At 37.4% G+C, this 27,212-nt stretch overlaps 1 protein-coding gene across 6 annotated transcripts in view; it reads left to right on the top strand.

The window, feature by feature from the left end:
• si (sucrase-isomaltase) overlaps positions 1–27,212 on the top strand; it is a 61,795-nt gene that overhangs the window by 17,727 nt on the left and 16,856 nt on the right. For all 6 annotated transcript variants that reach the window (XM_077611114.1, XM_077611112.1, XM_077611117.1 and 3 more), the window contains 29 exons: positions 1,576–1,632; positions 3,216–3,340; positions 4,306–4,394; positions 4,721–4,770; positions 4,856–5,050; positions 6,876–7,025; positions 7,115–7,321; positions 7,810–7,964; positions 8,111–8,279; positions 9,102–9,198; positions 9,395–9,507; positions 9,790–9,915; positions 10,379–10,507; positions 10,797–10,910; positions 11,013–11,075; positions 11,840–11,956; positions 12,061–12,151; positions 12,290–12,428; positions 12,836–12,969; positions 13,174–13,208; positions 14,008–14,124; positions 15,369–15,517; positions 15,653–15,737; positions 16,090–16,146; positions 16,782–16,906; positions 17,792–17,880; positions 18,069–18,118; positions 18,331–18,501; positions 18,823–18,977. In XM_077611114.1, the coding sequence (XP_077467240.1) occupies positions 1,576–1,632; positions 3,216–3,340; positions 4,306–4,394; positions 4,721–4,770; positions 4,856–5,050; positions 6,876–7,025; positions 7,115–7,321; positions 7,810–7,964; positions 8,111–8,279; positions 9,102–9,198; positions 9,395–9,507; positions 9,790–9,915; positions 10,379–10,507; positions 10,797–10,910; positions 11,013–11,075; positions 11,840–11,956; positions 12,061–12,151; positions 12,290–12,428; positions 12,836–12,969; positions 13,174–13,208; positions 14,008–14,124; positions 15,369–15,517; positions 15,653–15,737; positions 16,090–16,146; positions 16,782–16,906; positions 17,792–17,880; positions 18,069–18,118; positions 18,331–18,501; positions 18,823–18,900 (3,276 nt within the window). In that variant the 3' untranslated portion in view covers positions 18,901–18,977. The remainder of the gene's footprint in view (positions 1–1,575; positions 1,633–3,215; positions 3,341–4,305; positions 4,395–4,720; positions 4,771–4,855; positions 5,051–6,875; positions 7,026–7,114; positions 7,322–7,809; positions 7,965–8,110; positions 8,280–9,101; positions 9,199–9,394; positions 9,508–9,789; positions 9,916–10,378; positions 10,508–10,796; positions 10,911–11,012; positions 11,076–11,839; positions 11,957–12,060; positions 12,152–12,289; positions 12,429–12,835; positions 12,970–13,173; positions 13,209–14,007; positions 14,125–15,368; positions 15,518–15,652; positions 15,738–16,089; positions 16,147–16,781; positions 16,907–17,791; positions 17,881–18,068; positions 18,119–18,330; positions 18,502–18,822; positions 18,978–27,212) is intronic.

The raw sequence follows: 27,212 nt of genomic DNA, 5'->3' as shown, positions 1-27,212 counted from the left end.
AAAAGTCCGGCGACTAAAAGTCCGGTCACGCTCTCTGTTTATGAAAAAAGGCATGAATCCAATAAAAAGAAAAAACAGTGTCACAGCTAATCATGAAACGTCCAATTTTCTACGCAGCTTCTGAAGGGTCACAACTACAACAAATGTTGTGTACCTACTTTTCTTAACTTTAATTCACTGTCCCTCTTCATTCATCATTGTGTCCATTTGCCTAGTCAGTGCTCTAATGATGCTTGAGTCCCTCCATTCAGTTCAGTAGCTGCACTAACCTTGATCTCTGCAGAAATCCAAGTGGATCTATTGACTTTCTTCCCGTCACCCCCTCTGGTCTACATCCATACCATCATTTGACCAATGTTTCACTTTTCTTTTTATTTCTTACTTACATCAAATGTTGGCTCCAATTTATTCTTGATTCTTCTTATCAGCAGCTGTCAGTCTTTCGTGTGATCCTTTTTCCATTTTATCCAGGATCTGTCTCAGCTCCCTCTTGCTTATTTTCTGTGCTCCTTGCTGTCTCATCTACACTGACTGATCAAAGTATCACATGCATGTGAGGTTGTGAGCTACCTTTTTGGTTTAAGAAGATGGCTTTGGTAATGTAGGCGTTGAAACAGACCTCATGCCCTATCTATCCCTTTGTATGACATCTAGCAACCGTGCAAGTAGCAATACTAAGCCTTTCTTCCCATTCTCATTAACCTGTATAGATTGAACTGGAAGGAAAATAACACGCACCCACACGTGATTTACAATCCTCTAATTCAAAATAAAATGAGCATCTTTTGTTGTTACACACATTTGCAATTTGGCTTCAACCATAGAAATTGCATTACAGTGCAAGCTAATTTGTTATATTATTATTACTATGATTATCGTAACACTTACTTATTTTCAATGCACATAGTTTCTTGCTTTTGTGCAGACATTGCATCCGTTTTTTTAAACAATATTACAATCATATAATATATTTTATTTTCTGGCCGTCAGGTGAAAAAAATAAATGTACATACTAAATAAATAATACAAATAAAAACCTGCTGCTAAAGAGATAACATGGTTTTGATGGGCAGTCTGCTTCGACACCACTGACATGTTGTTATTAAAAATGTGCTCTTTTTGGGAAGGACCTGTGACTCCTCCACTCAGTGTTCACTGTGTTTATTTATGTATGTGCTGTCGCCCTCTCTGTCAGAAAGAGCCATGATCCAACAATGCTATAAAAGGGCCGTTGTTCTTTTATTGATTTCTCTTTTCTGTTCGCCACCTCAAACCATCAAAAGTAGTCGCCAGTTGTCACTCGATTTCATCTTTCTTGTTATGAATTGGATGACAGCTGGTTACCTCAATGTCACAAGGAATTGTGTAATATGATACAGTAGGCTATACAGTTTAAAATGAATATCTGTGGCAATTGTCTGTTATTGTGTTCACATTTTTAAAAGGCTTTTAGAATCACATTATTTACCCATTTAGGATAACTTTCAGCGCTTCTACTTTTTAACGGTAACTCACAAAATATGAAATAAAAATGAAATGCCTTCATGCATGACAAATATTGTCCATTTTTTTCAGGGTGTGGTTATGTTGGATGCCTATATCCCGGATGCTTTGTGGTACGACTACGAGACGGTAAGTGTTTTTATTGTCAGATATATTTAATGTAAACTAGTTCACCTTTCCCATTATGGAACTCCCATACTTGCAATTTGATTTTAACACCATCTTAGGCACATCAATTACCCCATTTGACCCTTAACGAAGATCTGATCTCCTAGTATAATGAATCTCAATGGAACAAAAACAAGTGATTCATAAATGTCATTGGAGACAAATTAGTATCACCTTGATGAAGTAAATATCATTACCTCATTCATCGAGGAAGAGGGATCATGGATAGAATCAACAGGATTCTTTGCTGGATTCATTTATTGTACAGGAGTGCTTCAATTCTACAGGTACAATCAAATGGTAAATGTAGGTCTTAAAAGAATGATTGCAAAGAGGCCCATCTGCAATAAAGGCATTGATTGGCACACACAATGGGCACAGTATCACTTGAAAGTCTATGCATGAAGTTCTTTGTCAGGGTGTTGGAGACAAGAGAGATAAGACGGAGCAAGACTCGAGACATAGATAGAGTGAAAGCAGAAGCACAGATGAGAGCGGAGAGTCCATTTCCTTTCGGGAGAGATAAAAGATGTGTTGAGTCCCTCTGGGATCTTAGTTGTGATGTTGTAGTGGCCATGTAAAGTGGTTGTTGATCTGATGGATTAGATTAGATTTTGTTCCTCATTGCTTGTCCTAATTTGATCGTGGGTGGTTGTCTTGGTATGTGGAGGATGGGAACAGGGTCTACTTGTCTAGTGCATGACTTACAGGAGTAACATAGCAAATGGCACTGAAAAGTGATGCCAGAATGTGAATGAACTACAAGGTAGAAATACAAAAAAATGTTTTACCCTTTGGTTTGTCGTGTTAGATGTCGTCACATCTTGAAAAAAGTAAGAAATAGTGATTTGAAAAATACATAAAGCAAAGGGTTCATTTTATCCCGATAACACTTTGTTAGAAATTGTTTCATTGCTGTTTTTTTTTTCAAATCTTAGAAATATGTAAGAAAATATAATATCACCAACACCCCAATCACCTTAATTTCATGGGATAAAAATGAAAACATTTATTTGAGTAGGACAATAACAAAATGACTTCAATAACTAAAAGGTACCATTTGCAGGTATTTATCAGTATTTTTCTTACTTGATGTGCTCTACTGACTGGACAAGTTACATTAGTTTCCGCCATATTTTTTATTTCTTGTTAGTTTCAGCCCTACATAAAGCCATTGCGCTGTAGTGCGAAAACTGGCACACACCTAGATGGAAAAACAGAGAACAAAAAACTAGATCATCACATATGAGAATAAGAGAGCACGGATAGGATGGTGAATGACATGTGACTCAGAGAACTTTTTAATTTATTTTAGCCTTCCATAGAGGTTCAGTTCCCAGGAGATCAGAAAATGAGTGTGCAATATTTAGGCCTTGGCAGCAATGAATGAGAGGATCCCTTGAAGAATATCCCCCCCAAAACCCAATTTTTTAAATAATACTATGTTTGTGCTTAGAGCAAATTGCAAAGTCGACTGGTAGTATTGAGCCCCAAAGATGCATTTAGATAAGCTTTGCAATGTATTGTTGTGTCTTACAAATCAGATGAAACCATTGGCAGAGCGCAGACAAATTGTTAAACTGCATCTACCAGGTGATAAGCTTGGTTTACACATAAGAGGCGGAGCAGTTCTTCCTACGCAGAAACCTGATGTCACCACCACTTACAGGTATGGATACACAAACACAATACGTATACATCAAAATCAAAATGCTATAACTGTGGGGAGTGTTGTAGGTATCGGCCCCAATAAGGGGGAAGGCTGCTTATCCTAAATATTTTGTCAGAATATACTAAAAATCAAACAAACAGAAAGCTTCTTTAATATATCCAAGGTTAAAAATGTAAGTGTGATAGATAATACGTGTTTGAACTTCACAGTGAGGGCAATATTTATTTCTATTGTCCATGTTTCTTTTGAACTCTAGTTTCCACTATCTGACTTGAATCTGCAAATCTCAAACCCCTACCATGTTTTAAATCTAATGCATGTTTAAAAAGAATTCTATGGCTGTAAAGGCTTCATATTAGGAGTAATATGCTCAGGCAACTCTGTAAGAACTTGATCTGCATCACTCTGAATGTGCTGCAGCTGCTTAAAGTGCTTTTGGGGAAATCTAGTCAGAAAACCATTAAAAGAAAAATCAAGTTTCCTGGAAATCCAACCATGATTGAAATTATCTTGATCTTACAACATACATACATACAACATTTGAATTGAGAGAATGCTGTTTTGGTAAAGGATGGGTCGAAGATCCAGCGTCCTTCACCACAGCCACAATTTAGAATAATAAATAAATTAACTTTGCCCTCTGTGCTCAATGTTTACTATAGCAAGGGGGAAGAAGACAAAAACACATGCATGATAAAGAGCTTTACTCCGGTGAGGTTTTCTAATGTAATATTGCACAGCGCATAGTGGCATCTGTTTCTTTCATGGCCCCGAAACCTCGCTCCCCATCCGAGCCACTGCACCAATATAATGGCGGGGTGATGGACTCTGTTTGTTGTACTCCACGTGGGATATAAGCATGCGTTGCCACCAAGATGACAGTCGAGCCAGATGTCACAAATAGAGGATTCCATATTTAGTGATGCATTTGAAAGTTGTTTCTATCTTATTGTGGTCTATAGTCGACGCAATCCCATGGGTTTGATCATTGCTCTTGACGACCAAGGCCAGGCTGCAGGGGAACTATTCTGGGATGATGGTGATACCCGAGGTAATGTTTCTTTTTTTATGTTTATATTCATTCAAATATTACAGCAAATAACAGAATCTTACTTTGCATTTTTTAGCAGCAATTTTAACCCCCTCAGAGCACTTTTAATGATAATTTTATTTCTATTTCAATTATACTTGGTCCACTTAGTAGCTTAAGAATTCCAACTTTTATAATGTGAATTTAAAGGATAATGTTAATGAGGATGAAAATGACCATGGGGATTTATACTTTTCTTTTGTCTATCATTAAATATGTAAGTATCTTTAAGCACATACATCAAACCACTGTGACAAATTCCAACATATTTTCTCTTTTTTTTACAGAGACTTTTAATAAAGGGAACTACATCCACTACAAATTCACTGTTACCCATGCAAGTCTTCTTTGCACAACTGTTTTTCTACCTATAGAATACAAAGGAAAAATACAACACAAATGAATTGTTAACTCTTTTATAGAGGGTACTGACCATGCAGGTGATGCATGCTGGCTACAAAGATCCAAACAACCTACATTTTGACAACATCACCATCTTAGGGGTTTCCCAACCTCCATCGTCTGTCTCTGTGACACATGTGGGCTCACCGGGATCACCTGGCAACTCTACAACAGTACTTCCACCAGCCGGAGTACACTACGATGAAAGCAAGAAGGTACTGTTATTCTATATATGTATTATTATTCATCCACAATCACACACTTGCAAAATATGATAATACGTGACCTGGCTAAGTGAAATGAGTTGGAAGTCGCTGAGAAATATTTTTTACATAAAATACCGATAGCATAAATGAGTATATTCTACAAATCATCAAAGTACAAATGAGAATGTTTGTATGAGTCAGTTCTTTGTATTTTGTCCTTTATTATCGCTCTCTCTAAATCCCTGCTTCACATTTATAAATCATGTCTTCAAAGTATTTCCCAGCTGAATTGCTTGCGCTTATATATTTTCCAAAAGTTGTGTGTACATTTTATACACACACACACACAAAATATGTGCATTTCGATGAACATTCCTAATGTTTACATCTCCAACTGATCAAAAAGATTCTGGGTGGTACTATGACTCTAGCTCTCAAAAGATTTTCTGTGACTCATAGTTCCCAAAAGAGGCTATTAAAGTAGCTTTGAAAATTCACAGATGTGTCTTAATTGGTAGCTAAGCAATATCAAGTACATCAGTTAGACCGTTTCAGGTAAGCTTATCTTTGCCATGCAGGGGTTATCAGTGGTTTTTATCTCATATGAAACAAAATAAATGAAGTGCACCAACGCATTAAGTGGGCAACATAACAGAATTAATATTTGTTTCAGCTGTAAAGGATGATCAGGCTAATGTTGCTATCTTTCATAAAGTCAGATTATAATTGCCCCAGAACATTGCGCCACTCAAAAGCATGCACTAGATATTTTGGACGACAAATATGAACCTAACAAAAGTCCCTTGGACAGAAAACCCACAGAAAAAATGATGCCACACACAAAATAGTGTCAAGGCAACTGGACTGTTATTTGTGGGAGACATCTCAGCTTCAGTTCTAATTTTAAGGTGTAGAGTCGATCTTTTCATGCCACAGTGTGTGTATGTGTGTGGCCATGTTAGTGTATGTGTGATGCTTCAGGGATTGGGGGCAAATAGAGAGTTGTTTCTGTTGCCTGGCGTGACTAGTGGAACAAACATTCTACCTACCTATCAGTTACTCACTTGTATTATGGCAAAACAACTAATTAGGATACTATTTCCATTGAATAAGGTGATTGCACTAACTGTGGGTGTCCAAACTGTGCCCCATTAAAATCCATTAAGAATAGAAGAGACACTACAGCCAAGCCTGAATATAGAAACAGGAGACATAATGTTGTCAGGGGAAGTCCCAGCTCCCCTAACCATCCAGCAAACTCAGCCCTTCAGTTTTATATTATAAATAGTTTCCTCTGACACACGTACATGCACAGTGGCCAATCAGTGCAACATTGAATAATTTAAAAAATAAATAAATAAATAGGAATGTGTAATGAGGCTTTAAAAAGGGAGAAAAATATCTTGCCCCCTGATAGTACTATCATAATGGTACCCTTTGTCTAACATTAAATATGTAGCCACACTTTATTGAAGCAAGCATAAATGACTAACTAAAATAGTTTAAAGGTGGAAAAAAAATCAAATTTTGTGGAAAGAAATATGGTGATGTCTCGTTGAAGAAAAGCGCATGCACTCGTAGTAACATTCGTTATTTAATATACAAAAATATTGCTTGAATACTAGTATACATGAGGCCAAACATTTTTTCATTGTCAAAATTGCACCATACACCATTAGTTCATTCGTTTTCTACTGCTTATCTTGTTCAGGATTGCGAGAATAATGGAGCCGATACTGACAGCGTTTGATAACCAGATTACAGTATTTGATTGGCAGTGAAGATAATGACATATTTTTACGCAATATCATTTGTGATTTTTATTCAAATACAGGTTTTGTCCCTGAAACGCCTGTCTTTAACTCTTGGGGAGACATATTTTGTGCATTGGGAGGAGGTGCAAGAGGAGTACCCGCGCTTTGACTGCCTCCCTGAGGAGCATGCAGATGAGGCAAAGTGCAAGGCCCGAGGCTGCATCTGGAAGGTGATGGGAAGACGTCATGTTAATACCCCAACTTTCATTGTTAATCTAAAATCATTTTTTTCTTCCCCATCTTTCAACATACCAATTAGGAAACCTACATTGAACGTGTTCCTTGGTGCTTCTATCCACAAGACCATGGATATCATGTGCGACTTAATGAGCAAACTACATCTGGCATTTGGTTTGATATCGCACGGAATAAAAATTCCAGGAGGAGCAGCCGCGCTGCATTATCTGATATTGACAACCTCCATGTCCAGATCACTTACCATAGCAATGCCATGCTGCAGTTCAAGGTCAGTCTGACTGTCAATATGCCACGCCACTGATAATGTATTCTGCCAATTAGTATTTATTTTTTGTTACTCAATAGACATGTTGTGGACTACAGATGCTGTATGTTCAAATGACCTTTGCTAGCATTAGTGAGTAGTTTGGTAATCCTATTTCTTCTCTGATTGAATAAACCAGTTGCATTCTCCGTTGCAAAGTATTTAGCTTGCAACCCAAACGTAAAGATGATGGTGCCTTCTTCAATAATTTGATCATGGTTGCAGTAACATTTTTGTCCATCAGTCTTAAATTCATATGGCTTCCTTAACATAGATTAGCAAAATGACCCACCATAGTTCCATTAAACTCTTTAATTTCCTCAAAATAGTGCATTATTACACTAGGACTGCTCTTGTTTCAATCGTATCCATCATGGATACATAGTACATATGTACATCAGTTAACAGCATCTGAGTTCACCACACATACATACTCTATAACTTCTCTCTAGATCTGGGACCCAACCACAAATCGTTATGAGGTTCCAGTTCCGCTGTCTGTCCCACCTGTTCCTGAGATTAATGAAGACAACCGACTTTACAAGGTCCTTTTTAAAAATAATCCATTTGGCATCCAGGTCATACGGAAAAGCACAGGAACCAAGATGTGAGTGCACATGTTAAAAGAAAGTGCCAGTTTTCTCATTCGAATTTCTTCATTGAATTGAATCATTTTATGTTGAAAATAAGAGCAATGCAAATTGCCGTCATTGTTCACACGTTTCTACAATAATTGTATCCCTTTTTTCACAGTTGGGACTCGGCAGTGCCAGGTTTTACCTTCTCAGACATGTTCATTCAAATATCAACATTTTTGTCATCCAAGTACATCTACGGCTTTGGTGAGACGGAACATTCAACATTCAGACATGACTTGAACTATCACACCTGGGGTATGTTCTCCAAAGATCAACCTCCTGGTGTAAGTATTATCCTGAAACATACATGCACTATTACATAGCCATAATATAGTTTGTTTTTTTGTATCCTGTTTAAAGTTAATTATGCTGTGTTAAAGCTGCTAGCAAAATTTTAATGTATCATCACTTCAGTAGGAGACAGACTGAGAGTCTGAGTGCGAATGGAAAAATATGATTGACACCCCTCGGCCATGCATTCTGTCTCTATATTTTTTATTGGATAGTCCTCCTATCACTGAGTCAACTTTCACATAAACATTAAAATGCATTTAGAGGAATGTAATGCCATGAGTGTTTGCTTTTTCCCCCAAACAATCTTTTCATTCATTCCTTTTCCATATCACTTTTCCTATCACACAACTGAAAAAGACTCAAACCATATCATTTGATATTAATGAATGTAACTGTTTCAACACAAGTGATGCAGTTATTATAGAATTCACTTTACTGGAACAGTCCCTTTCCCTTCTTCTTGTGTTATGTCAAACAGATAGTAGGGCAATGGGCACATACACACACATGTAAACACATGCCCACCCCCACACACTTTTAACAGCTCCTTAGGTACCAGTAGTGTAAGAGACTGATGAAATCTGACGTGCCCGTGAGCTTTTGTCATAGATGTTGACATCTCAAAGTGGCAGATTAACCATCTCTACTACATCAATGTGTCCCCCCATTGAGTCTTGTTTCACACTCTCATTGTAATATGTCATTACTGTAATTGTTTAAAAAAAAACGTTACAAAACGGGTATTACAAAAGCATACAAACAACGTAGTCACTAAAAAGTCTCAACCTTGACTTGTGTTCTCCTTTTTATAGTACAAGAAGAACTGCTATGGAGTCCATCCATTTTATATGGGCCTTGAAGACACTAATGATGCTCATGGGGTATTGTTGCTAAACAGCAATGCAATGGGTGAGAGAAAATCAGGATTTGCACGAGTGCTAGTGCATACACCCCCATGCATGCTTAATGAAACACATTGTCAGCATAAGCCATGACATGGATGTAGAAGCCATTTACTGTATTAATAATAATGGATTATTTTATGGGGCATGACAGGAAGCCCTCTAAAAGCTCTCATTCTTTTTTTTTTAAATTTCTTCCACAGATGTGACTTTCCAACCTACGCCAGCTTTAACCTACAGGACTGTGGGGGGCATCTTGGATTTCTATATGGTCCTTGGACCTACACCTGAGATGGTTGTTCAGGAATACACTGCCGTAAGTCCTAAGTTCTGTGATTTGTTTATGTATGTGTGGGGGCGTGCGTGTGTGTGTTTAGACTGTCCAAATGAGGGAGTGCAATGAAGCAGAAAACTCCCAGCTGCTGCAGTCCATCAACGAAGGCCTAGGGCCAGACACGTCACATACACACACTAGCAGGCTCACAAATAAAATGTCAGACAACACACACAAACACACATGCATATATTACTTTTTCCAAAATAAGTTTTTTCCTCTGTTGATGTGTTTCAACTTACTCGTTTGTTTTTATCTCAATAGCTGATTGGGAGACCTGTCCTGCCGGCTTATTGGTCACTTGGATTTCAGCTCTGCCGTTATGGTTATGCTAACGACACAGAGATAGCAGATCTGTACACGCAAATGAGGGCAGCAGGCATTCCCTATGTAAGTTGGCTGAGATATATGCACAAATAAAACTTTGAATGGAAGTTTTGAGATACCTTTTCATTAAATTGAATAGTGAAAAGTCTCAAAATAAAGTCTTAAATACCTACCATGCTGTATATATGAGTATGTGCATATATTTATATATATCTGTATTTTATTCTGAAATAGTTTCTGTAGTTTATTTATTTATTTTTTCATAAAGTTCTGGCTGCATGCTTTTGCTGGTGCAACCCTTGAACCTCCGCTATGGGGAATCAATGAAGAACTATTTTATCTTTTGCAACCTTTTCAGAAGATAAAATAAGAAGTATGTGCAGTGCCAGTAACCATAATTTTGTATTTTATTTTTTAGATTTCATTTCATCAAGGTTTATTATGCCAAAGATGACTATATAATAAGCATTTTGGAATGAGTGTAAAGGTGAATCTTGTTTATTATTGTTTTGACTGAAATCTACAGGATGTGCAGTATGCTGACATCGATTACATGCATCGACAGCTTGACTTTGTCCTTGACCCTGAGTTTTATGGACTACCCACCCTTGTTGATAGAATGAGAAAAGAGGGCATGAGGTTCATCTTCATCCTGGTATCAATTCTTTTTTTTTAAATCCTATTTAATATCATCAAACAGCCTAATGGTAAACATAAAATGATCTTGGGAACCAATCATGTTAGTTTAGTTTAGATTTTTAAGTTCAGAAGTAAAGGAACATTTTTTAAAACACGGGGGGGGGGGGGGGGAAATAGGCATACAGTAGTTAAAAACACAAAAAAATATTTCCCAAAAAATTATTCACTTTTTTTCTTTTAATTCTACCCCTGTTGTAGTCCTACTTTTGCAGCTCCTTACATACTGTTGCCTTTTTAAACTCCAGGATCCAGCTATTTCAGGCAATGAGACTCATTACCCTGCCTTTGAGGGGGGAAATGCTGCTGATGTCTTCATTAAATGGCCCAAAAACCTCAGTGATGACATTGTGTGGGGGAAGGTAATGTGGCGTGAATAGCCAAACAAATATAAGACACAAAAGTACCAATATGCTTATGCACACTATGCTTGAATAGTTGTCATTGCCATCTTTACCTTGCAGGTTTGGCCAGATTTCCCAAATATCATAGTCGACGAATCTCTGGACTGGGATGATCAAGTAGAGGTATAACAAAAACAGAACGCTAAATGCACCGGCGATTTCACAACATCCAAAGTCATAAACAATCCATTTCATTCTCCAGATTGTCCACTTTTTAAAACATCTTAGGAACATGATCTTCATTAGACACTAGTATTATGTCCTCTAGAAAGAATTATAACCAATAAAAAAGCACCTTCAACCAAAATATGATCATCAGTACAGATAAAAATACTGTCATTAATCTCCATTCAACGTGTCTAATTTGAGGACATCATCGAGACTCTATAATAAAGTTAATATATTTGTGCTTGCATAACAGCAGCAGAACACATGATATAAAATAAACAACAAACAAGCACCAATTCTTAGTTCCTGTCCATTCCTACATTCTCTTTGATGTGACAGGCAGGTACAATTGAAAGAGGGGAGCTGAAGTATCTGATTATACTATGTGTCATAATCATTTTCCATCATTCATTTCTTCTAACAAGCTAAGTTTGAAAGGGAACAAGCAACTTGAAGGAAACTGAGTTGTTTACTGTGCACATGTCTAGAAAGTGATAGATGGAATCTAATACCAATAGTTTGCAGTAATTTCATGGTCTCAGTCTAATTTCATTTCAACCAAAGACCTGGGGATGCTGTAAATTTAATTTCCGGGAGTTTTTTTGTTAGGAGGTTCTGCTCTGCTATGTATTTTTGATAATATTACATAGTTAGTTACTCGCGTCTAGTCAAATGTTCAAAGAAAACAGCAATTTTCTGATGGAACACAATCTTTGCAGCAATACAGGGCTTTCACTGCCTTCCCTGACTTCTTTCGTGATGTGACAGCCAAATGGTGGCAACAAGAAATCAGGGATTTTTATCAAATTGTTGTGAAATTTGATGGCCTCTGGATCGTGAGTGACCCGCAAGATTATTTGCCTTTCTTGATTCTGCCCATTTTCTCCATTTGTTTTGGAAATTTAATGAAATTCAAATATTTCACCATCCTCATCTCTAGGACATGAATGAGCCTGCCAGTTTTGTACACGGTACGGTAGGAGGGAATTGCCTTGGTGACCCTCTACTTGAGAATCCTCCATATATGCCAGGTAGGACATGCACAACAGCATTTGTTCTGCTTGACATTATTACATTTTCTAAGGGGCAAGAAAGCTGAATGAATGGATACATTATCATGCAAAAACAAATTTCCCACTGCCTTTGTTTTTATGTCTTTGTCTTTATAGCCTTAGAATCCAAACATCTTGGCTTAAATCATAAGACACTCTGCATGAACAGTGAACAGATACTCAGCGATGGAACGGCAGTCAGACACTATGATGTCCACAGCCTTTACGGCTGGTCTCAAACGAAGCCTACATATGAGTGAGATATATCATTTGTTACCACACAGTTAGATTCAATGGAACACGGAACCCTCCGAAACAATATCAATACATTTAATGTTTAATTGTTATTGTCATTTTTCATTGTTGCATATGTACAATTGGTTCACAATTAATTTCTGCGACTATTTTAATTATAATACTGCATAGATGAGACACTATTTTACAGAGAAAAGCAATATTACAGCAAAATGCTTCTGGGTTGATTTTTTAAAAACGTTTACATTGTTTCAAAACACTCAAATGGGGCCTTTGGCATTTCAATCCGTCCCACAATGGACTTACAGTAAATTTAGAATAATGTTTTTTTTGGGCCTCTTTATTGCCTAACTTGTATAAAGTAATATTTAAATGATTAATGGTTTTTTTTTCTTATTCTGCATCCAGTGCCCTACTAAATGTCACCGATAAACGAGGTATAGTGGTGACCAGGTCCACTTACCCCTCGAGTGGAAAATGGGCTGGACATTGGCTGGGTGACAACAGTGCCAATTGGGACCAATTATATAAATCCATCATTGGTATGTACAAATGCTTGCCATCATTAGATCATTATCAAACTATGATGACATTCAGTTCACACTAGGGTAGAACACCCAACCAGAACACCCTACCCTTGTGATGGGTTCACCAATAGGCTAATCATTCTAACCTAACACCTTGTGAGAAAAGCAATACTTCGAATTTACTGGAATAAAAACTCTCAATATTTTCCTGTCTTGCAGGCATGATGGAGTTCAGTCTGTTTGGTATCCCTTATGTAAGTATCATCATCGAATTCTTCCTTTTTGACACAGACATAATCTTATTGATGTGACCTTGTCTGCTGTAAGTAGATTAGATAGCCTCAGTGATGTTATTTCATTTTGTTGGACACTTTGATCAAAGGACATCTTGTACAGCTTGTTATTGCAACAAGATGCAGAGATTCTAATGCTGTCAGTCAACCTAAAAAAAAAAGAAAATAAATAGGTCAACACTTTAACCATTCTCGTGCTATGTTCCAATTTTGGTAGGTCTTGTTTAATCTTAGGATGGATGAGGTCTCCAACCAATCCGGTTTCTGTAAACCCAAATGAAGAGATCTTAGTTAAACTAGTAAAAATATGTCATATTATACCTATGCATGGTATCACTCCTTTTTTGTTTTGACTGTGGTGGATGAATGCAGCTGGCATGTCCACCAGGAGCATAATAAAAAAATAAAGAAATGTATAATAACATGCATGGATTTGGAATGTGGAAAATAGAGTCTGTGTATTTAAGAATTCATGCAATCATTGAGAAATTATGCACATTTGGCCTTAGCTTAAATTAAAACCCGGAAGCCCACATGTCTATTTAGATATTCTCACATATGTCCCACCATGATTCACCTATCAGTAATCAGTTCTAAATGGTGTCACACTCTATGATGAAAAAGAGACATCTTGCTGCTCATACATTTCTAAATATGTCCATATACAGTATTTATTCATGCTCAGTGATATTTTCATTTTTTTTGCACATTTATTTTTCCTTTTTGTCTCCTTTTTTTCATTCACTGGATCTCTTTTTAGACTGGAGCAGACATATGTGGCTTCTTTGGTAAAGCTCAGTATGAGATGTGTCTTCGCTGGATGCAACTGGGTGCCTTCTATCCATATTCACGTAACCATAACGGCAAAGGCAACCGGGTGAGTAAACTCCCAAAAGAATGCTTAAAGCCTAGCTTTCCATCAGAGAAAACTAGTGCAAGGATTCCATGTTGGGAGGAATATCTGTATTTTACAACTACAACTGAATGGACTCTCATTCGAATTATAGAAATGAATCTTTGCAATCCTGCTGTAAAATATCCAGAAGCTAGCTCATGTAACATTTGTAATTAAATTGCACTGCTGCCTCAACCAATAATCATAATAATAAAAATTAAAACAAATTAAAAAATTCAAATGTTTTTGAAAATGGATAAGAACATTACCTGTGAATTTTATGAATTTGGTCAACTCACTTAAAAACTCTTTTCAAAAACTGAACAAATATCAGGTTGAAAAGTAGATTGCTGTCTAGCTTTGGTGTTCCATTTTCGATGTACACCGCAATCAGGCATAGGTCGATGAAATGATGAAAACTTGAAAGCCAGAGGATCTTAAGAAACGCTGATTTTCGCTTGCAGAGAAATATTTGCCCAAAAAATAAAAATACAGAGCTGCATGCCGCATGTGCAAACACGCATTCGCCTTTAAAGAGAGGCACAGCGGTTCGGTGGTGCTGTGTTGGTGGCATTCATTCTTGCAGTGACCTTTAAGAGCTTTGGAACACATCTAAGAAATTCAATAAGGCTGTCCACGGATCGATCCCACGAGGCAAAATTTCTCTGCAATAGAGTCTGAAGTACTCGACAGGACAGTTTGTGTTTGCCCAAGTGTGCGTGTGTGTATGTATGTGTGTATTGGAGGTGGAGACTTAATTGAATTCTCAAGGTGATCCAAACGCCACTACACAACACAAACACCCTACCAATACACATCAACCCCATTACTCCATTAGTTCTGTAATGGCTTGCAAATAGAATTACATTTATGTATAATATTACCATGATCCGAGTATAAAGCTTGGAATGAAAAGGTTGGAACAAATCAAGACACTTATGCAACAGGTGAAAAAGAAGCAGAGATAAAAAGAAGAAACTTTGGGGCACAACTTTGGCATTCTTTGAAGTTGGTGGTTCTCCTATTGTGGTTATATGATATACTATTATGGTATAAAGTTTTACTGTCTTATATTTCTCAGGTTTAACATGCGATTGTGGTGTTATAATCAGATTTCTGAAGGGTAGTATTTCATCTTCCGTTCAAACCACAAGAGTGGGAAAACATCAATACATTCATTATTTCTAGATGTATGAGTAGTTCTTAAAAATGTGTGTTGTTTTCAGAGACAAGATCCTGTTGCCTGGGACTCAAACTTTGCTGAGGTATCCAAAAACGTCCTCAACATCCGTTACACACTCCTGCCATACCTGTATACGCTCATGTATGATGCTCATACCAAAGGAAACACAGTCGTCAGACCACTACTGCATGAGTAAGTGCACGGAAGCCCACTCATTTTGTCCATGAATTTCGTGAAGCAAAATGAAGAAAAAAAAGTAATAGCAACAGATATGGTGTTGGAATTGAAACATGTTTTTAAACGTGTTTTTCATGTACTTTTTCACAGGTTTGTGAATGATAAAACTACCTGGGATATTTACAAACAATTTCTCTGGGGACCTGCACTTCTTATCAGCCCTGCCCTTGACCCGGTATACACAAACAAACTTTAACATTTGAATTCTTTTTATAGTATTGTGATTCAAACATTTTCACGCATATGAACATAGTAAAACGGCTTGACCCAAGAAATCCCAATGAAATGAGTTCTCTTTATTCCTTGGTCCATTTTATGTGAAAAGAAAAAGTCTTTGGTGAAATTGCTAGTGAACAGAAATGTATTGGCTACATAACGATACAATTTCAGTTTATATTAAACAAAGCGGCGATACTTTTAATGTATATTATTGTTCTATTTTTACCTGTAACATTGCATTATTTTGTCGGCTTCTTTTTGGGATATTTCATTTTCAATACCTCACCTAACTCTGACCTTGTTGGCAGGGAGTCACACAAATACAAGCCTATGTTCCTGATGCACGCTGGTATGACTTTCACACGGTGAGTCCATAGCGTTTGTAACCGTGGTATTGTAAAAGGCACTTTAAGCATTTGTTATTGAATTGGATCATATGTACATACAGTAATATCTAATCCACAATTAGATCAAAATAGTGTATATACGTATATAAATGCATATAGAGGTTGTTGTTTTTTCCAATTATTGTGGCGTGTTGTATCAACACATTTAATATAGTTTTGTTTAAGTGGAGAAGTACAATTTTACTATCTCAATTGAAACTAATTTACTGCACAGTGGTAATGTAATGCATTAGGTAGAAAGAGATATCAATTAGTGACAGACCTTTTAAACCGGTTTCTCACTCCAACAATGCCATTTAAGAGAAATGGCTATAAAACTTAACACATGCACACTGAACCCATAAAATGGTGAGCTTTAAGGTTAACTTAAGAGCGTAGAGCAAAAAAAGAAAAATAATAGATTCAAAAGTAAACAAACATTGTTGTCCTGCTGTTTCTATCCTCTCAAATCTAAAAAGCATGGCACAACAGTTGCAATGCATTTTTGGTCTAAACCATCCAAATAAAACCTACCTTTACTAGTGAAAAGAAATAGTGGTAGCAGAAATAAAATCATACCCATTTATAGATGTTACTGTCAATCTTTTATTTAGGGCAAAGATATCAAAATGCGTGGCAAAATGGTCTTAATGCCTGCACCGATGGACCAAATCAATCTACATGTCAGAGGAGGCTACATTTTACCTTGGCAAAAACCAGAGAACACAACATACTACAGGTAAATGGATAGATAGTAAATCCGTTGCTACAGTGTACATGAGTGCATTCAAGTGTATATGTGAACCTCTCTGAAGAGTGAAGGCAAGAGTTACTTGATTAGATTAGAGAATGTTGTGGCATGATGCATTGACCCATTTAATGGAGGAAAATGTTCACTTGTTGTTTGAGTAGCTATGAGATATTAGACCAGGGATGGGCAAACTATTCCACAAAGGGCCGCAGTGGGTGCAGGTTTTCATTCCAACCCATAAAAATGACACCTTTTCACCAATCTGGTGTCCTACGAGTGCAATCAGTGGATTGCAGTCAGGTGCTTCGTTTTCTGCAGAAATCTCATTGGTTAAAGTGTTTTTGCTGGATCGGTTGCAACAAAAACCTGCACCCACAGCGGCCCTCGAGGACCGGTTTGCCCACCCCTGTATTAGACAGTAAATGTGTATTGAAATAGTACAGCATTTTTTATGAATCACAAAAAAATTGCATCACCGCTATACCCGACTAGAGACCGGTTTAGAGTGTATTCCATCTTGCGCCTACAGTCAACTGGAATCACATATGCATTTCCTATTCATTTGTAGTGTGCATGATCATCATTTTTACCAAATAAGGCTCAATTATGTCATGTATTTCCTAAGAAAGTATGCGCCTGATTATCAGTAAGTAAAAAAAATGTTCACAAGCATATAAAAACTCATTATGAGTCCCCAACCCAGGTTGATCTGAATTGTTCAAAGGGTCGTTGCAAGCTTGAGAAAGTTAAAAAGTGACACAGAGATTTCATTGTGAGTGCAGTGGAGCTCAGGTGTTTCACTGTCAGCAAAAATATGTATAAATATAGCAGGTGTCATTCACTGTTACAACCCTGACCGGCATTTATCTTCAGCCGAAAGAATCCTTTGGGACTGATCATTGCTCTGAGTGACAATGGGACTGCTCAAGGATCATTCTTCTGGGATGATGGTGATGGAATAGGTATGCACGGGGCTCGCAAGAACCATGCTTGTTTGAAAATATTCCTTCATTCATTGGGACTGTCTTGGTTAGGTTTGCTACAACATTGTAAATATACTACTTTTTAGGTTGGATATGCTTAGCTTAAATTCCTGTTTGTAATTATTTGTATTCTTTAACTCATACTGTATTTAAACCTCTCCCCACAGACACAGTTGAAAAAGGACAATATCTACAGACTTCATTTGTTGTAGAATCGGTGAGTTCAGAAACGGAGTACATGCCCTGTTAATTCTATCATCACTGTTACAAATTCCTCCATACCAAAATTCATAGAATCGCCATAAGTAGTGATTGGTACATTTGAAAGGTTACTTCCAGAAAAATGAGTCCACCCTAAAGAAATTGAATGTTTATGGCTTATTATGAAACTACACACAATTCCCTTATTACCTTTTTTTTCAATTCTAGAACACCTTGTCATGCAAATCGCTGCACAATGGCTTGTTTGCAGCTGACCATTTGATTCTTGGAATAGTAAAGGTGTGGGGGTTGGAGAGCACTAACATCGCAGTGGTAACGCTGACAGATGTGGCTGGAACAGAACATGATCTGACACCTCAGTATAATGCTGACACTCAGGTGAGTAATTCAAATAATGTACGTTCAAATAAATAAATAAACATACAGTGGGAGGGAGGTTAAGAGGATACGACAACTGATAGATCGGAAACAAAATGTTCTTATTCTTACATAATATACACTTTTTTAACATGCTTTCCACATTTTAAACAGCTAAAATAAACATGTTCTGTCTAAATTTAAATGACAAATGCTAACAGATTATGCAGATAATGTTCTCACAACAGTTTTTAATATGCGTCTTTCACTTCAGTGAGGACAATGAGATATCGAGCAAATATGGTCACATTCTTTAAGTTTTCCCGTTTCTTTAATTTACAGGAGCTGGTAATAGATACTACTCCAATTTCAGTCCGTGTGGATCATGGTTTCACTATTATGTGGAGTGCCAGTGTCTGAGTCCAACTTAATATTTATTTGGAGAAGACTTTCCATTCTGCCTTTGGACATTAACAATGACGACAACATGAATTATGGTACTCCCTTTTCTTATTAAATTTCACTTCAAATAAACCCAAAGAAACCTAAAACATTTTTATTCCTAAAAAAAAGTGAATAATCAATGCCCAATCTCGGGAAATATTGGATGTTGTGTTCAAATTGTAGAGCTGATTCCTTTTCCACAGCGATAGAGAACATTTTGAGACAGTAAATCATTCAGTCGGGTGAGAAAGTGGAACCAATCACGCACCTTATGCCTTGGAGTTATGTTTCACAGGCTGCAAAACATAATCTTTCGCACCTCAATATGAAAAAAAACGCATAAAACGAATAATTTTAGAACCTCACAATGCATTGAAGCCGAAAAACATGAATTACAAAGCAGCGAGGGCTGACTATATTGGCTCATGCAATGATGACTGCTTGAAGGTAGATCTTGAGCAAAAAAAGTTGGAGCGCCCCAGATTTGATAGGTACGCTCTTTTGTGATGTTTTTAGCAAAATCATTATGACTGCCTGAGTATTGTTTTTAATTAATATTCCTTTGTGTAGGTAAAATGTAATTATAATTAATTTAAAAACAATGTGTGTGTGAGTAGTTTTTTTTAAATTATTTTTCACCACAAAGAAACGCTCGAAGACAATTTGCATCTGTGCCAAGCAAGTAGCCAGATGTTCCTGATAAATATATTAACGGGAAGCAATTAATGCATTCATTTTCCGTAATGCTTATTCACGGAAAGTAATGCTTGATTGGGGGGAAAAAACACACCTAAAGAAGCATTTGATAATTGGAAACACTTTCACGCCAGATGCAGTCACTAATGACATTCAGTGAAAGGAAATCGCCATGAGCAGAAAAACATAGAAATTGGGAAAATCTGATATTGGGGGACTGACTAGTTGTGGCACTTGTGGGTTATAAACATGAAATCACTCAAAAATGTAAAGAGCCAGTCAGAGACCAAGGCTACTGATGACGCTTTTAAATTTTCTCCAGTGACTAAAAAGTCCTCAAGTCACAAATAATGTTTAGTAATTAATGACCTGCCTGTATTTTTAACTTTCAGCTCTTATTGTGATTGCATTGTAGATGTAGAACAAGAAAGTTCCTTGATTGCACATAGAAAAGAATAAAATACTGGTAACTAGCAGACTGTAGATAAAGCACTGAATGATACTCAAATCAAATCAAATAACTCAAGGCCATATCCATATGTATACAGTATGCTAACAAAGTGTGCTTTACAAAAAAAAATAGTCATGCACAGGGAAGAAAATGCTTCATTGTCAATTGGCCAGTCCATCCACGCATAAAATAATTTAAATATCATTGGAAATTGGGCCAGTGTGATTGGATCACTTCCGGCTCAGCAGAGATACTAAAATGACTTTGGTGCTGCGGTAATTGAATGCTTCATAATGAGAATAAATATAATAAGGCTGCCTTGTACTTGTTATCACCACGAAATCAAGAGCTCCCACGGAACCACAATAACATCTGTAGTTTAATGATTATATTATACTTATCTACTTAATTCATTCATTCATTTACTTGCCGAGTCGCTTATCTCACGAGGGTTGAGGGGGGCTGGAGTGTATCGCAAATTACTATGGTCTGGCCTTGTTTGATTTGGAGTGATCGTCGTCCCAAACAAGTACCCTGGGAAAACCACGCAGACATAGGGAGAACATACCGAATGCGTACAGGGAAACCGGACCAAAGTCCAGGATAAAACCTTGATCTCAGAACTGTGAGGCGGATGTGCGAACTACCCTTCCACCTATTCTGTTCACTCTGAGAACAAAACGGGATGATAGGCAGGTTCACCTAAAAAAGATGATTAAAAAGTTACTGAACGGATTGATTGAAAATGAAAGACAGCATTTAGCGTTAACGGCGGCTTGTCGTAATGTATGAAGTGAAATAGAAAACAAACCAAGCCTTGCAATTACAAAGAGATTTTTTTTTTTTAATCTCAAAGCAACAACATTTTAGGAATAATAGTAAACCTTGTTTGTAGCATTTCCTTTCAAGTTTATTTTCTCAAAGCAAAATGGAAATCTCCAGATGAAATAAATTAGAATCCCCCAACAATAGAGGCAACAATGAAATGACACTGATCATGAGTGGATATGGAAATATGAGAAATGAGAGTGGAGACTGACATGGAGGGAGATGAGAGATGGGAAGCACCGACATGGTGACAGTGTAGGTCAGAAAGAATAAAGAAATGCAGATGATAGTCAGTTGGAGGAATGGATGGAGGGACAAAAAAGAAGTTGGATGTTCTCCTGGCGGAATGTCTCTGATTGAGGTCAGTTTTCCCACCGTTTGAGACTCCACTTTAATCACCCTCTGTCTGCCTCATCACCATGGAAGGGCTGGCCTCATCACAGAGTGAACAGACATTTGGGAAAGGGAAGAATTATGACCAGAGTGTGAGATTATACATTTAAGGAGGACATTTTGTGGCGTCTACCTCGCCTTTTCCAGACGGTGTACATTATTTGAAAGTCCTCCTTTCAAAAAAGGTTCTATTGTTTGATTTGAATTTTAACAGTTCCAATTTTTATTGGACAACAATGATTAATGGGGATATATTCAATCTTATCACGTTACTTCATTCATGTGCTAACTTTGTTATATGCGTTCTTATATATTTAATTGCACTAATAATGTGAATAATTTCATTTTACTGTAAATTTAATTGACTATCACTTGGTAGAGGTTTAACTTTAAGGTCCACATGATGCTTAATATAAGAAGGAGCACAAAAATTCATAGACTAAGGAAAAAAATACATGAAAATTATACAAACTTGCTGTATGTATGTTTTTAATGAATTGTGGATACTTTTAATTGTGACTGTCTTTACCATATGTGGTTTCTTTGCCCTTCTACACTTAAGAAATGTTGTATTGCTCTGTGCAAATGCAGCTTTGTCCATCTCCCTCAAAACACGTAACTGTGTACATGTGACTATATTTGCATCAGTGGCGGGCCGTCAGGGCCTTCAAGGCCTTCTCTGCTGGCCTAAGAAATATCTATATTATATTTTGTCCATCAATACTTATTAAATAATTCCAAATTGTCTGTTAGCTTCCTTTCATTGCTTTCCCCCCTGGTTGCACTGCTTCCAGATGTGTGTTTTCATATTGAAGCATTTAACCAATCACATTTCAGCCATTATTTATTGCCAGGGTCAGAAATCTGCCCTCAAGGCCTTCACAATCAGTTCTGCAGGCTCTACTGCATTAAACAAGCATCGATAAGACTGTTGCTTTAACCAATCAGATTTCGAGTTGGCAACACCACAATGCCTTGTCGCAGGCGTAGGGATATGTCATTGCCTTCTCGCAGGCGTAGGGATACATCATCGCTTTCACCAACTATGATTGGCTAGTGATAGAGTGGATTAGCCAGAGCTAACAAACTGTATCTGGAGCGAGCTGCACAAGCAAATATAATTTTGTGTTGATTTAAATATGGCTATATTCCTAAATAATATTTCAATTGTACGAGGTTATTATTGATGATTTTTTACGTGTGGCAGCTGTAGCTGCAGTAGAGATTTTTTAGCCATAAAATTGTTTTTGAGGGTTGGATTGATTCCGATAGAAGGCGCTACTAGAAAATGCACGGTCGTCAGTGATTTGCATGAATATTGATCTATTTCCTGCATATTTGTGGATGTCTGATGCTTGTAGCTTTCTAATAAATTGAACATATCTGCAGAGTAAATACAACACTAGCAAGGCCAATAGGGGATCAATTGGTACATATTACTCTGAAAAAGCAAGTGATTTGGAAACAATTCATCAATGACTTGCAACATTTTGTTCTAAGTCTTCAGACTTTTGGCAGATGGATGGATGTACAGACGCACAGACAGGGAAAAGATTGTCGCCCAGGCACCCAAGTGTCTTTTGAGTAATTAGATGTGACATTGTGACAAAAGTCACCTCTTTTAATCTAATGGATGACTTGAAGATTTGTGATTGATTTCATGCATGGCTGTTCATGTGGATAGAAGAAGGAAGCAGCATTTTTATTTTTCTGCTTGGGCGTATATATGTCTATGCAAAATGACTGTGCTCCTTTATTACTTAGGGCAATTACGACCTTTTAGTCATCACGGTGAGTTTCACTGAGAGCACCTTACCCTGTTTTAACCTTGAGAGAGATGATGTCATTAAAATAGGAGACAATCAGTTGGATAGAACTCGCTGGTGGCATTTAGGGAATGTGGCTTTACATTTGGATTACTTGGACACTTCACAGTGAGAGGTGGCCATTAAATGTGTTTTAAAGAAAAGATTCAAGACCAACTTTTATTATAATAAACTTGAAATGACAGCAGAAATTGCAGACATAAAATGTCTTAAAATGTCTCCCAAAAGTGGGACTATTCAAGGAAGTTGTAAAATATTGGAGGAAGTTGCCCAAAAATATTCCCATTCATTAGTTTAATCCGATGATTCAATGTTGTCACTTTAAAAAGGGTGAAATTAAGATGAGGTTACTTAAAGTCAAAATTATGATCACATTTCTGTCTTGCAAGCAGGTTGAAAACTACAGCAAAAAAATTCTGCGCCTCACATGTTTTGATTTCCTTAAAATGCATTGAAATCTTTGGCAAATAACATTAGCGCGGAATTAAGTAGTAAACAGAACATAAATAATTTCAAAATCAAGCAGGAAAACCAGTTGTAACACTTACAATGGGACCTTGAGGGCTCTCAGTTTTTACCATCTCCCCTGTAAACCTGGTGTACCGTAGGAAACAAAAATTAATGTTCACCTAATAATTTTCCGCTTATCTTAATTTGTATTATTGTTGCGCTGGAACCTAGCAGAGCTGACTTTACGCAGGACAATAAACACACACCATCATTCACATTAATACCTAGGGATAATTTAGACAAACTTGCTTGTTTTTTGTAAGGGTGGAGGAAGCCTGAATACATACAGAAATATCATCCAAGCATGGGAAGGCATTCAACTCCCTTCAGGAAACATCCCCTACCTAAGATCGAAAGACAAGAGTAGTTAACAGATTGGCACTGTACTTCCTTGGATTGGATAACTTTATTCATCCCGTATTCGGGAAATTTCATTGTGACAGTAGCAGAGGGTGATAAGACAGAACAACAAAGCAAAAGCACAAAGTACAAAGCAAATCAAAGTAAATGGGATCATTAAGAATCACCAAATCAAATCAATAAGACAGAAATTGTCAAACTTGTCAAAGTCATTGTTTCACTACATTACTTGAAATTTTCAATGAGCAATCAAACAAATACTTTGATCACTTTTTGTTATTCGAAACCAGCATTTTTAAAATATACTTTTCCATGCACACTTTAATTTTGTGTATCTAGTCATGATGATCAAGCGGCAAGTTGTCTGTAATTCCGTCACTCCTAAGACTTACAATGGTACCTTTAGGAGTCTTAGTGTTAAACATCTCCCTAGTAGAGCAGGTGTGTCATACAGCGATAAAAATAATATTCACTTAGTAATTGAACATCCTGAAACACTTCCCCTCTGTAAACAATCACCCAAGCAGGGACTTGTGCTTTTCATAACTAGAAGTAGTATTGAGGCGAGGGAGACTCGTGTTGTATTTAAACACTTCCATCCGTCTTCTGTAAATACATAGCAAATCTTATTTCTCTGGTGCCTGATGACACTCGATTTCACCTGTTTAAAAGGTACACTAGTAAAAAGACATCTGGTGGAGAGTGATAAAGACGAGGTGTCCTCCCGCTTCCTGATCCAACACATCCCCTTCCTACCAATTCACCCGCCCCACTCCATCATCCTGAATAGGAATCACTCAGATGTTTGACAGAAAATGAGGATAAATGGCAGACTTGGACTGTCAATTTTCTTCCTGATGGCCACCCGAAATTTGAAGGTAGCGGGGAGGATGTGAATAATGTATCAGGCCAGTAAAAATGGGTTAAAAAAAAGTTTGAGAAGAAAAATGAAGACAGAAAGATGAGTGAGAGATTGAGTCAGAGTATGAAGGCTGAAAACAAGGTCTAAGAGTTGTAGATATACAACTTATGTGTCACCCATCTCTTTGTATTTAAGTCCACTTTGTTTGTTCATTTCTTATTGCGTCCTTGTCCATTTCACGTCAGTATTAGGTGTGCGTCCAGGATATATTTTATTCTCCGGCTTTTGCGTCAGTTTTTTTTATTTTTGGATTCCCTGTAATTGTTTGCCCTTTGTCTTGGTCTCTTTAATGAAACTATATGAGTATACCACCGTTCCTGGCCTCCCGGTTTCCCTTGAGATCGGGTCCATCCCGTTTTTATAACTGCACGCCCACACGTGACCCATTCAAAACTGTGTTCATTACAGTGTAGGTCACTGGAAATGACAATGTCTTGGATGTACAGTATCTGCTGGTATGAGTACTGCTGTGCACAGTCAATACTCATGTCGCTGTGCCCTTATGTGTGTCATTGGCCTGATGCGGCTTGTGTATGTCAGCCCATGAGAGTTAAGTTATTGGACTGACCTCTGTAGTGTGACACTAGTAGAGTCTGAGGCAATCTTGAGGACCAAACAGCAGTAGCCACCAGCTACCAAAACACATTAAAGATTAAAGCAGTCGCTCAGAACAAAGCCACCAGTGTGTGCACATTTGGTCAAAGTGGACACTTTTGGGTCCTTGTATCTGCTTGATTTTGCTGGCAAGCCATTGTTGCCTTGGGAATTTGAGTTGCTGTTGTGCAGTTTGTTCTGATGGGTTTGCAGAACTCGTGTTGATAGTTATATCTACTAGAAAATATCAACTATTGGTGCAATGACACAAATATTGCATACGCAACCAGAGTAACTAAGTAACACAGCACAAGGCTTTAAATAGTATTTGGCATTGTCATACAAAGGCATTACTAAAAGTGTGAATAGCATAAATATGTATTTGATAAATTAAGGTTTTAACACAATACAGCAGTGACAGTGTACCTGAAAGTGATGTTTTATTTTTAGGTTAGGTTAGGTTAGAATTTTATTTCATCCCGTATTTGGGAAATTTCTTGGTTGCAGTAGCAAGACAGACACAAGACACACAAGACATTGTAGAACTAGGTAAAAAAACTGGAGCCACACACAGGAAGTCCACAATGTGGGGACCTTCTGCAGACTGAGACTGAGGTTACCGCACAGTCCCTCAGTAGTCTGGAAGTTATAAAGATCATCATCATCATTTATATCGCTGTAATAATTTATTGAAATTGTTGTTTGTATGTAATTCATGGCATAGGAATTTTACATGATCAAGTTATGTGTCAATTATTTGCTGTGCAAGTAAAACCATGCAGTACATTTTGCAGAGACAAAAAAGACATTTTTGAGGGGTAGTATAAAGCCTTTTGCCATGTGTCCTGTTGCACGTACTGCTTAAGTGTGTCTGATGCTTTTCATGAGCGTAAAAGTGCAGCGTGTCCATGCCCTGAAGTGAAATGCGAGTGAGAGCGCATGCGTGTTATTCAAGTCAAGTGTTAGTGGTTGCATTGTTCAAGGTGTACTTACTATGCCAACACATCCTGCAAGGAAATAAAGCCGTATTCATTATGCCGTTCAACACTAGACCAATGAAAAGGATACTTGAGAGGAAATTACCTCCAGAAAATATTTCGTGGAGTAGAAGAGTCTCCTTTCTTCGTAACTGTAAAGACACTTTAGAATAAAAGCTCAGTGTGAAAGGGTACCTCAAAAACATGCAATATATGTGATGGCAAAAGGAATGAAACCCTGTATTGCTAACATAGCCGTGGCCTTAAGTGAAGAGCGGTTATACGGCAAGGATAGTCACAATAACAAATTCCCTTCTTTCTTTCAGTTTTTTTTTCATTTTGAAGAGGAAAAGAAGACTAAAAGCAGCTGTAAAAAGGGCTCTTCTAGTTACTGCTACAATTTGAATTCAGGAACAAAAAAATCCACTCAGTGGGATTCAAGGTACCGTTTCGCTAAACAGAAAGAGGTGTGAAAGCCCATTTGCGCTGGGGTAACTTAATGAAAGTGTATTCATGAGGGCCTCCTCTGCCATGACTTGTAGGTGTCCGTTCGCCAAAATAACAGGAGATAACTACACTTCCTCTATTGGGACCACTTTATGACGTTAGAGTTTGCCGCTCTGAAATAGAACAACCTTCTATTTTGGACTTATGCCTTCATGGCCAAAATAGCCATGAACACTTTCTGCCTCCGGTAATTCTCCTCCCACATCCAACATGAATGGGTTTCT

Source organism: Stigmatopora argus, chromosome 10 (assembly GCF_051989625.1).
Source record: "Stigmatopora argus isolate UIUO_Sarg chromosome 10, RoL_Sarg_1.0, whole genome shotgun sequence".
NCBI classification, from domain to species: Eukaryota; Metazoa; Chordata; class Actinopteri; order Syngnathiformes; family Syngnathidae; genus Stigmatopora; species Stigmatopora argus.
This window is presented reverse-complemented; position numbering and strand designations above follow the sequence as displayed.